Source organism: Dipteris shenzhenensis, chromosome 4, assembly GCF_047967505.1.
Source record: "Dipteris shenzhenensis isolate YYH24624 ecotype China chromosome 4, Dip_SZ_1.0, whole genome shotgun sequence".
NCBI lineage: Eukaryota > Viridiplantae > Streptophyta > Polypodiopsida > Gleicheniales > Dipteridaceae > Dipteris > Dipteris shenzhenensis.
In genome coordinates this window covers 42684393-42697030 of record NC_141599.1, presented here as the reverse complement: position 1 = coordinate 42697030, position 12638 = coordinate 42684393, and the positions used below count along the sequence as shown (strand labels likewise).

General features: G+C 47.1%; 1 protein-coding gene across 6 annotated transcripts in view; it reads left to right on the top strand.

Moving 5' to 3' along the window:
* Positions 1-11866, top strand: part of LOC147902895 (diphthamide synthesis DPH2 family protein) — a 120331-nt gene extending 108465 nt beyond the window's left edge. For 5 of the 6 annotated variants that reach the window (XM_087373262.1, XM_087373266.1, XM_087373261.1 and 2 more), the window contains one exon: positions 11344-11866. In XM_087373262.1, coding sequence (XP_087229388.1) covers positions 11344-11597 — 254 coding nt within the window. In that variant the 3' untranslated portion in view covers positions 11598-11866. Of the gene's footprint in view, positions 1-10261; positions 10552-11343 lie in introns of those variants that run through there. The other variant, XM_087373263.1, reaches the window with a different exon arrangement.
* The last annotated feature ends 772 nt before the right edge of the window (positions 11867-12638 follow it).

The following is a 12638-nucleotide window of genomic DNA, read 5'->3' as shown; positions in this document are numbered from 1 at the left end:
TCGTGGCCACTACTCTAGGGGCGACTGAGCACAGGATTGAGAGAGCATGGTAGGTCGGGAGGGACCCCAACCGACAGCCCCTTATCATACGGTTCCATGATGCCCAGGCACGACTTTCAGCTTTACATCGTAGGTCAGTCTTACGAGACCAGCCAACGATCTCCATGGATGAGGACCTCACTCCACTACAGGTTGAGGAGAGGCTCTTTTTGTTGCAACAGCGGGACTAGGCCCGCAAGGAGGGGAAGTGGGCAGTAGTACGGGATGGACGACTCCTTATAGGCCCCCGTCGGGTACCCACCTCTCCTCCCGCATAGGGAGGCGGGGTCTATGAGACTCAGACATCCGAGACCCTATCGTGTACCATCTGGAACTGTAATGATACCTTATGGTTAGAAGCAGAAAACTTCTCGGAATCTTATATAGGTCACGACATAGTCTTTTATACAGACACATCAAAGTCCAGAGCGCCCACTACCAGTAGTCAGTGGGTATACATGGGAGCTTGCCTACAGAGATGAGACGAGGGATACTAGAGGGGTTCAAGGGTTAGGAGGAGTCGCAGTCCTTTACATATCCACACTTTTGGGGGCCATCTCACTGGGGCAGAGAGATACACATTCCAGGTTTCTTTGGATCTGGATTCGGCACATGGACAGCTGGGATCTGTTTATTGCAGTTTGCTACTTCCCCCTCGAGACCTCCCGCTTTGCTAGAGATATTTGAGGGGAGGATGAGACATCCGCATTTGCTGCTCTTTATCAGTCCATTGTTGACTTCTCTATCCGCGGAGAAGTCCTCCTAGTTGGGGACTTCAACGCGGGATAGGCGCTCGTCAGGCACCACTCCTCGACTTTAGGGATGATTCCAATCTACTGCCAGACATTGACCTTGAGGAGGCATGAATGTTACGAGTTTCGGCTAACAGACGAGGACCGTTCACATCTTATGGGCAGGCCCTATTAGAACTCGGCAAGATGCATGATCTCATTACATCATCGAGGAGGCGAGAGCACGGAAGCAGAGAGTTTACTGTTACTTTGTGGATTTCCGCAAGACATTTGACACGGTTCCGAGAGCTCGCCTCATACAATGCCTACAGGATTTGGGTTACGACCAGGAGATCATTTGGGCTGTGATGGCACTTTATGAGCGAGTTTCAGGTAGAGTCTGGACAGGATCTGGATGGACAGATGAGATCATGAGCACTATTGGGGTCAAACAAGGGTGCCCATTATCACCTACCTTGTTTGGCCTCTACATTGACGAGCTCGAGACAGTGATGCAGACACAGGGGGGGTAGGTTACTCTCTCGAGGGCACGCTGATCCAGATACTGCTTTACGCAGATGACGTGGCTCTCTTGTCTTCCTTAGCAGAGGGGCTCCAGAGACACCTTTACGTACTACAGTCCATTTGTGAGTCATGATTTGAAGGTGAACCTGGGTAAAACCAAGGTTATGATCTTCAATACGTCCCGAACCGTCATGCGCCAGGAGCAGTTTGCATTTGATGGGTCCCCTGTTGAGGTAGTTTCATCATACACTTATCTTGGGGCCGTCTTTTTCGGACCCATCTTCACTATGAGAGCTGCGATGCATGCACATCTGAGCAGAGGATATGCTTCATTGGCTAGACTAGAGAGGCAGTGCTTCTGCTCTCACTTTTAGGATCCACGGACCAAAGGGTTGCTTTTTGACTCCTTGGTCCGCCCAGCAGGGATGTATGGCAGTCCATGCTGGGGGCTAGACTTGTCGGATACAGAGTGGGTCAGGACAAAGCGGCTATAGGTTCTCATGTTATCACGGATGATCCGTGGTAAGCCATCCGTTCCTCACCAGATCATTCGGGTGGAGTTTGGGTCACCCCCATTATAGCTAAATGTTGCATTTCAAGTCATCACATACATGTACCGACTGAGGGAGTATGGGGATTACACCTCTGGGTGTAGTAGGATACCATGGCTAGCACTTTCCTCTTCTATGGCACCTGCAATAGGGGGAGACTAGAGGTGCTGGTATGCACGCATAGAGAGATGGTTTGAGGGGCTAAGGCTCCACATGGACAGACTACCTCCATTCCAGTACAGCATGGATGCTCCGTTCTCTCCCCTCCTATCACACGAGGTCAACCAGGTTATCCGTGAGGATCTACTACAGCTACACACATTTCGAACTTGGTTGGGCCCGAGTGATCTTCCAGTGAAGCTGGGCTTCTACAGAGATCACTTCTTACATATCACAACGGAGGGTTTCATTGATCCATCAGGATACACACAGATTCACCTACCCCCCTCGCTGAGGATCTCTCTTGGGCAGTTCCGGGTCTCTTCACACAGACTTCGTATCAAGAGCGGCAGAGCAGAGCGGTTACCCAGGGAGAGGCGCATATGCACACTGTGTGACATGCAGGAGGTTGAGACGGAGGAGCATTTCATCTTTAGGTGTCCTGTTTACTATGAGATCCGAGGGCGTTTCTACTACCTCTTTAGAGATAGTTATGGGGTTTTGGCCTGTCTCCTCTCCTACCTAGACCAACGGTGTTTGGCTGGTTTCATTCATGAGGTGCTTAGACACCGCAAGAGGATACTCCGAGCATGGAGACAGGAGCAGACTTCTTCCTTGACTGATACCTTTTAGAGCTCTATCACGGAGTTCTTTCAGCCAGATCACCTAGACCCCCACGAGACGAGACCTCGACAAGACCGTGACCCGGCACCTGTGACCTGACAGCTCAGACAGAGGGTTGACACACAGATCATACTTGGAGACATTCCCTCCTTGTTTAGGGTCGGAGCCCGACCGATGGGGGTCACAGTGGCCTTGGTGAGACGCAGAGCTACCACCAAGAGACGTACCAGGACTGCACCCTTGAGGGGCCGACAACGCTCTATTGCTGACCTCATGCCTCCACTGCCTCATCCATCTTGATGTCCTGCTGTTGATGATGAGGATGATGATGATGTTGATGATGACGATGATGCTGAGATTGATATATAGTCGATTATCGATATGACTATTTTTTACTATGTTGTACTTGGGCTTAGTATTGCCATTTTGCATTTTTTGCACTCTGCATTGGTGTGGATGCTCGTTTAGTAGCTCCACTACCACTGCTCATTGTATGGTTTTTCAGTATCATAGACCCATCGGTCTTCCGAAGACTTTAATAAACTTTCTTTCTTTCTTTCTTTCTCTCAGCCCCCCCCAAGCCCCACCTTCCCTCCCAGCCCACCCCCACCCCCCCCCCCCCCCCCCGCTTCTCGTCCCCCTTCCGCTCATGACGTTTAGGCCCCTGTGGGCTAACCTTAGTGGTCGCGGCCATTGTGCCTGGCCTTCAGACCCATGTGGCAGGTCATGCCACTTGCAACTGTTGCCGTGCCATTTGCAAGGGCCTCCAAGGCCCTCGCACCTGCTGTGGCACACCTCACAGCCCCCATGGGCTGTTGCGCCCTCCAACTGTGCATATTGGGGCGCCTCCAGCACCTGGACCTATGCGAACTAACTTACCTCCCTGAGTGTGCACCTCCAATATCATCACGAAAGCAGGCCCTTTGGGCCCTCAAGACTGCCCGGATCTTTGCGGACCTGTGTGACTGCCAGGCATAGTTCCTAGCACCTGCCCAAGCAGCGCACTATGGCCTGCTATGGGCTTCTCTAAGGTCGGCCCAGACCTTGTTATCTGCTACAGGGTGTGAAGGGCGCATTCGCCCATAAGAGCCCCCCCTTAGGGGTTGTTGAACCTACCCAGGCCCTGCTAGATTCATGCCCTCTCCAAAACCTGCTAGATTCGTTCCCTCTCCAGAACCTGCAAGAACTCACAAACAAGAGGCAAGAAACAATCAGAAAATGCTGTTGGGAGTTGGGCAACAACTAAGGGAGCTGTAGACCCAAATAAATCATTGCAAGCTATTCATGCTCATAGGGAGACTGAAAGGTAACCCTTGATTGCATTGGGGGAAGGAAGGTTGTTCACAATGCCTACACGGAACACATGGGGGAAGCAAACATTAGAAAATGCCATGACAACTTACTCAGTAGGGACAACTAATAGGGCTGCAGAAAATGTCCTTCTCAGTCTCAATAAAATATGTCTTGCATTGATCGAAAAGATAGACTGTCTGGAAGCCTCAAATGTGGCCTTGCTAGCTGAAAAAGTGCTTGTGGATAAGACACTAAATGAGGTGAAGCAGCAAGGGGGGAAGATGCAGGAAGAATGGAGGAAGGAGAGAGCCAAGAGAGAAGAGTGGGAAAAGCAAAAAGCAGAATGGGAATCTGTCAAAACCACTCTCCAAGACAAAGTGCATGCATTAGGGATTGAACTACAACAAATCAAGGACATGAAAGGGACCTCGGAAGGAGCTTGTGAAGCCATGGAAGAGCTCAAAGCACAGAATGCCATTGCAGCCATGCAGGCCACAATGCAAGGGAAACACACTGAACTTAAACAACAAATCAGCAAAGGGGAAGCAAAGATGTGGGAATGGAAAGACACATCAGCCCCTAAAAAGGCAATCATATGGGATGCCCTTGAAGAGGACAAGAGGTGGGATAACAAATCATTTGGTCAGAGGCTTACTGGTAGGAGATACCCCTATGGCAGATGCCACAACCCTGTTTACCAAAATGGGACTCAACCTCACTTGTAAGGCAGTGTCAAGGCCGATCATGGCAAGAGTAGGCAAGGCCGATGCACTGTCAAGGCCGTTGGTGGCGAGATTCTGGACAAAAGTGGAAAGATCTACTCTTATGAGCATGAGGACAACATTGAAGGAATCATGACTTTCTTGGGTGATGATCTCACCCTCCTACAACAAGAACATTGGAGGGAAGGAATGGTAAAAGTGATGGCAGCAAGGCAGAAAGGGAAATTAGCTGCATACAGTAATGGTAAGGTTATCATCGGAGAAAGAACTGAAAGAGCAGAAAGGGAGGACAGAGAGGAGGGTGAATTATGATGGTGTCGGGGCCCAGCGACAAGAGTACAAAACAAGCTACAAATGGCTGAGTGGAATTGCAATGGCACCCTTTGGTTCGACCTTGGGGGGTTCTCAGAAACATACATTGACAGAGATGTGATTTTTTACACAGAGACCCACGAGAGTCTAGAGAGGGGACTGCCCACAGTGATAGGGTACACATGGGAGTCAGCTCATAGGAAGGAGATGTGGAGGGATAGTGGTATACGAGGCTTTGGAGGGGTGACAATCCTTTTTAGGTCACACTTGAGACCTTGCATATGTGTGATGCGGAAGGAGGAGCATGCATGCCACATGTGGATATGAATTCAGCCACTGGACACACGCACAATCTTCATTGCAGTATGCTATTTTCCCCCAGACACATCATCATATGCACGAGACGATATTTAAGGATATCTCGGAGTTCTGCAGGCAAGGGGAGATCCTTGTCTTAGGTGACTTTAATGCATGTATAGGAGACAGGTAGGTGAGCCTATTTGACATTGAGGCCAATCCCCTCAGAGTACCAGAGAGAGATCCGACAGAGGTTGACATAGCAAGGCACTCATAAGATGCACCACACATTATGGGGTATGGCCAACACCTACTAGATATGGGAGCAGTTCATGATGTGATTATGTACAACGGTCTTCTCAGATGGCTGTTATCAGGAGGGCTCACTTGCTTCTCGCATGGAGGAGGGTTGAGCACAGTGGATTATTTATTGGGATCCCCATCCTTTGTGTCGCATGTGTGATATCATTATCCTGTTGGAGATAAGTGCACACTAAGTGTACTATTTCCTAGTCTAAGTCTAAGTCTAAGTCTAGTCTTTATGTCTTGAGTGTGTGCCATGTGGCACTTCTACAATTATCCCATAAACACTCTTGCATTATGTCTTGTACTTTGGCCCATATATTCAATGGGTCACATCATTCTAATCTATCAGTCTAGCTTATGTCTTGTCTACACTCTTCTCAAGGTATTTCTTGTCTTTTAGTCTTGTCATTTCATTTCCATTTCCAGTTTCTAGTTCTAGTTCTTTTTCCATATTCCAACATGGTATCAGAGCTAGATTGATTCCTCTTCTCCCTCTTCTCTCTTCTCAAATCTGCCTCCCCCCCCCTCAGATCTGCCTCTTCTCTCTCCTCTCTCCCCTGCTGCAGATCTGCCCTGCCACGCTCCAGATCTGCGTGACTCTGCTGCATTTTTTTCTTTTCCTGCTCTAAATTTCTGCGCCCACTCCAAAGATCTGCGCCAGATCTGCGCTTCAGATCTGCGCAGCTCAGCCAGATCTGAGCACCAGATCTGCTGTCACCGACAAATCTGCGCAGCATCCATCTCTGCTCTTCCGTACGACCGCCGTACGCCGCCGTACGCCGTCGTACTTCGTCCGTCCGTACGTCGTCATACCTTGTCAGTACTCTGCGCCATCGTCCGTACATCCGTACAGTCCGTACGACTGTACGGAATCCGTACCTGCACAGGCTGAAGACTTCTTCGACTTCATCTGCACGAAGATCTGCTTTCCTTTTTCATCTCTATCTCTGCCCGGGATTGAGGTACTAAGCTTTGCCTCTTTCAGTTTGCTGAACAGTCTTCTTTTTTTGCTGGTTCCTCCTACTTCGATGGGCTGTCATATGCTATGGCCCTGACAAAGTGGTGAGAGAACCGGCTTCTGGGATCTCTTCCTCTCATTTATTTTCTGCAATATTGTAAGGGAATAGACACTGCCCTTGCATCCTAGCAAGAGGTAAGACCTTCCCACATGGCATCTTCCTCTCATTCTCTCATATCTATCGACAAATTCAATGGGTCCAACTTTCATACTTGGCAGATCAAAATCAAGTGCCATCTTATGAAAGAAGGCCTTTGGGACATTGTTCACCGTGATGCTCCCGAAGGTCCATCTGAGCAAGTTGTTGCTGCCAAGAACGACAAAGCCTATGCTATCATATTGCTCGGCCTTGGAGATGATTACATTCATCACATCTCCGACATACAGTCTGCTCCTCAAGCATGGATCACTTTGGACACTCTTTTTGGAGCCCGCTCTAAAAACTCTAAGATTGCACTTATGATCTCATTCTTTGATCTACATATGCAGGAAGGAGCTACTATAGCCTCTCATGTCAATTATCTTCGCAGTCTTATGGTTCAGCTTGCGTCAGTCAAGTCTCCCATCTCCGAAGATATTGCTATTGCTGTGCTTCTCAAAAGCTTACCTGACTCCTATGCTACTCTTGTCACTACCTTCAAGTATCATAATAATCCTTCTCTTGAGGGTATCATCAATGCTCTCCAAGAGGAAGAAAGAACTCAACAACGCAAGGTAACTGACACTGCATTTTTAGCAAAGAAAGGCAGTTCTAAGGTAAGAAAGCCTTGCACCCATTGTGGCAAGACTAATCATGTGGAGAAGGACTGTTTCAAGGCTCATCCATGCACCATTTGTGGCTGTGATAATCACCGGGAGAGGGACTGCTACTCCAAAACCTCTACATCAGCTCCTGCATCTACCTCAGCCCATGTTGCTGCAACATCTCCATCAGCTGATCCTGCTATTCCTTCCTTACATGATGAAAAGTGGGCTTTCTGATTACTTCTATGTTTTGTCTACCACCTTGACCACCGATGATGTAGGTCAAGGGATTCTAGTGTCTTGGTCTTTCTATTTGTCTACAGTCAGTCTTCTGTCTATCTAGTCTTGTCTGTCTGTCTATTTGTCTATCAATCTGACTATGTTTTAGATCCATCTTGTCCCTACCCTTGTGGACCCATATGAGGATATCACTTGAGGAGGGGTGTCTCAGGATCTTTTGTCTGTCATGTCTTCTATCTTGTCTCTCAGTCTATCAGTCTTTATGTCTGTCCTTTTAGTCTTGTCTTTCTGTCTTACTCCTAGTGTCCACTTAAGGAGGGTGTTGGAGATAAGTGCACACTAAGTGTACTATTTCCTAGTCTAAGTCTAAGTCTAAGTCTAGTCTTTATGTCTTGAGTGTGTGCCATGTGGCACTTCTACAATTATCCCATAAACACTCTTGCATTATGTCTTGTACTTTGGCCCATATATTCAATGGGTCACATCATTCTAATCTATCAGTCTAGCTTATGTCTTGTCTACACTCTTCTCAAGGTATTTCTTGTCTTTTAGTCTTGTCATTTCATTTCCATTTCCAGTTTCTAGTTCTAGTTCTTTTTCCATATTCCAACATATCCCTACCCCCCACTAGGCGCTAACCACTCCTATCTGACTCTGAGCGTCTCGACCTCTGTGCCAGCTATAGGACCGGATCCACCAGCCCCCACTCGGATCCATGTACACTTTGATCATGCCCTTGATGCAGTATATATGAGCCACCTGTCCTGCGAGTTACCAGCCCACCTTGGAGATGATGTAGACCTCGCCCATGCCTTGGACATTCTAGTGTCAGTAGTTCAGGATGCTGCAGTCACAACAATCTGCAGATACGGCCACAGAGACAGACACAACAAATCAGACATTAGGAGGTGACAGTGCCATAGGGAACGGATTGGGCACAGAGGCACGTTACCGACTTCTATGCCATCAAGTCAACCCTAGGACACAGTGGGATAGAGGATGAGGAGATAGCTAACATGAGGGCAGCATGGATCAGCAGGAAGAGATGGCCTAGAGCGACAAAGCATGTGGCACAGAGGATGACTAGAGTGCGCACGATAGAGGCCCAGCCCATCATTACCCTACTCATAGGAGACCACCCGACATGAGGTGTCACCTTTTATGTGGCCCATTGGATACAGAGATCACGGAGACCACACCCCCCGCCACATAGCAAGAGATGGCTCGACAGCTATAGATCTGCGACATCTTCGCGTCTCATCGGAGAGCTACCATGGCCCTTGGATATGTTTTTGGAGCATTAGCATTACTTGCTTGAGTCTGTCAGTTGGAGGTTTTGAGATTATTTTGAGACTATTAGCTTACATGATTTGAAGGTCAACCTTGGTAAGACCAAAGTTATGATCTTCAATACATCCGGAGCAGCTATGCACAGAAGAAATTTATCTTTGATGGAGCACTGGTTGACACATTTAGGGGTCCTCTTCTCTAGTCCTATTTTCACGATGAGACCAATGATGCAGGCCCGTCTTAGCAGAGGGTATGCCTCGTCAGCCAGGATGCAAAGATAGTGTTTCCACTCACACTTTCAAGACCCACGGACCAAGGCTTTCCTATTTGACTCATTGGTTCAATTAGCCAGTATGCGAGGCAGCCCTTGTTGGGGGCTAGATCTCTCGGATGCAGAGTGGGCTCCGGCTGGAGTGTATTCAGGTTCTCATGTTGTCACAGATGATTCGTAGTAAGTCGTCGGCCCACCAGATCATGCAGGCCGAGGTTGGGTTGTCTACACTACAGCTTGATGCAGCTTTCAAGGTCATCACATATCTATATCGTGTCAGAGGATACAGAGACTGCACTTTAGGACGTCACAGACTACCATGGTTGGCATTGTACTCCCCTATGGCCCTAGTAGTTGAGGGGGACCAGAGATGCTAGTATGCACACAAGCAGGTGGTTTGAGAGATTGGGGGTCCACATGGATAAACTTTCCCCCTTCTAGTACAACATTGATGCACCTTTTCTCCCACTTGGGTATCACGAGGTCAACCAGGTCATACGCGAGGATCTCCTACAACTACACACATTCCGCACTTGGTTGGAACCGAGTGAGCTTCCGATGAAGCTTAACTTCTATAAAGATCATTGCCTACACATCACTAATGAGGGTTTTGTTGATCCCACAAGATATACTCGAATTCATCTTCCCCGTTCATTGAGGATCTCTGTTGGACAGCTCCGGGTTTCTTCACACCGTCTCCGCATTGAGAGTGGACGAGCTGAGGGAGTACCCCGAGAGAGTTGCATATGCATCACGTTTTGGACCTAAATCTGTCGTTCCAGACCTGAATCTGGCATTCTAGACCTAAATCCGGCATTCCGAACCTGAATTTGGCATTCCGAACCTGAATTTGGCATTTCGGAAACTGAAATGGAAAGTTTAGATATTATAAAAGTAGTTTTCTTTTCATAATTTAATATATTTTCATATGAATTGATGATGTGGTGTTCCGGTTCCCGTTCCCCCGTCCCTACGTTCCTGTTCCAGCACTCGAGTTTTTGGGATGTTCCTGTTCCTTGGTAAAACTATGAGATTCTTATTTGAGTTCCAGGCCCACGGGGTATTGGAGTATGCTCATCCTTGGTGGTTCGACGTAAGCCCTTAAGTGTGTGGGTTTGCGTTTTGCTGTGATTGCTCAGGTTTCAAAAGGAGTCAGGAGGTTACCATTCCTTCTAGCCCAGATGAAATCCTGCCTGAGGCTTATCATAAGAAGAGGGTGTTGGAGGGGGGAAAATCAAGATCAAGGTCCATTGGAGGAGGCAAGTTCTCAAGATCTTCTGCAGTAGTAAAAGGGTGTTTCTAAGAGAATCAAAGACCTGACGAGAAACTTGGTGAGGAAGTGGATGCACATTCACTCAGGCTTTGCCTGGGCCAGCCCTCAGTGCAGGGAGGAGATAGAGCAGCAGCTCCTCATATGACAACCCAAGGTCTGAGAACAGGACGAGGTCATCCCTGTAACACCCTTTTACTTTTTCCAGTCTAGATATTATGTAACGATGAGTGTCCTATCTGGGTGCAGTGTGCTTACTGCCAACTTTCCCCTTTTTTGTCCTCTGTCCGTAACGCCATCTTCTTTCCAAGTACACACTTCCACTGCATATCCTACACTGCTCAAGGATAGGCAAACCCAAGCTCTACTCAGGTTGAGGACAACCGCATGCTTACGAGCTGACTCCTCCAACTAAACCAAACTAAACCAAGCCCAAGGGAGCCTCTGCTCAACCAAAGACTCCTTAGTGCAAGTGACTAAAGCTCAAGGTCCCCCTTAGCGAGACCTTCTTCAAAAGGATGATTTTGGAGCATTCTTGTCGCCATGTAGTCTCGCTGAGTCATTACTGTCAAGGCTGAAAAGGTCTACTTTGAAGAGGCTGTTCTGAGAGCTCCACTATTGGAGGGGGTAAGCAGTCTCAGGCACCAATGATCATAATACCACAGCAGCAAATCATTGTTTGCACAATATTTAATCTTTGAGAGTGGTTAATGCATAGCTAGGACACAAGTGACTTGTGTAAGGTCGTAAGAGGCTACAATTTCTTTTAAGTTGTTGAGTCATGCTGCTAAATGCACATAGGCACTTCGAAAATATTTTGTAAAATGTATTAAAAAAAGGTCAGATGTGGACTTTTGGTGCACCATGGTGACCAAACGTTTTCAGATATATATGAACAAGATTCAGGCAAACACTTTTGACTCTGATATTCTATTGTTCTTTACTTTGCAGATAAAAGGGAAGATTTCTCATCGAGAGCGCTGATATTATCGAAGGAAGCAGAGCAAGCACTGCTATTACAAACAGATAAGAGTTCAAAGCTAGTTACAAAACTAGAAGCCAAATCTGGCATTGAATTCTTTGCCTCTCGCAGTTATCATGGGTTAGAAATTGACAACATGGAAAAGCCAAGTCAGCACCATGTGCTGGGAAGAAAAGGGAGGGCTTCTGCTTACGATGATGAATTGGAGAAGGCGACCAACTGATTCCTGAAGGGGTAGACGGTTTTTCTTGTATTGATTTATAATGATCTTTTCACAACCATGATGGGTGAGGACTCAGGGGCATGAGTAGACAATATCTACAGAAAGTGCACAGGTCTAGAATTACATTTCAAATAGTTCTATCCAAGTGTTTTATGAAATAGAAGGAATCACCTTTCAGAGGCACCAATTATGAGGTCCTGCTCGGGTAGCAATCAATGCTGTCTTGTATACATACCTTATTTCTGTCCAGCTTTTTGCCCAAAAAACTGAATGAGATTCAATATAGTTGTTGATATTAGATCAGCTCGAATGTTTTCAAAACGAACTTTTTAAAGCTCAAAGTGTATGAAGATGAAATTGACCCTGGTCTTAGCTAAATATATGAAGATACTTCTCCATAATAATTTTATGCTGATAGCACATTATGGACATACAAGATGGCGACGATGTAATCACCTCGCACATGCCTTTCAGATTAGCCTTGGAATAGAGGTAGTACCACTCAAGGTAGAGGTTAGAAGTGGCCATGGAACACCAATGTGATGAAACTGAGCTGGTCAAATGCCTGCTTGAGCAATTGCTGGCAACTTGATGAGCTCTAATCTCAAGCAGCTTGATCACATGTATTTAATAGCTATGCGAGGCTTGGCAAAGTTGGTTATATAATCAAACAGCACCTGAGAAAGTGAGGGCTAGGACGTCAAAGTAACTTACGGCTAAGACCTAGGAAACCTGAAGCTTGGATGGAATGGTTAAGTCACAAAAGTCTACACAAATGGCAATCCGCAATTGGGTGGTTGCAAGCTAAGGGTGTCTTGCCTGAAGGCAGCTCTACATATAGTTCAATCTGTTAGAAAAGCTACCACATGCATGAAAAAATTCAAGCACAAATGGAAAGTTGCAACTGGGTGGTTGCAAGCTAAGGGTGTCTTGCCTGAAGACAGCTCTACATACAGTTAAATCTGTTAGAAAAGCTACCCGTATGCATGAAAAAGTTCAAGTGATTTTTCGACTTGAGTGTTCAAGAAGGTGTTAAACTTA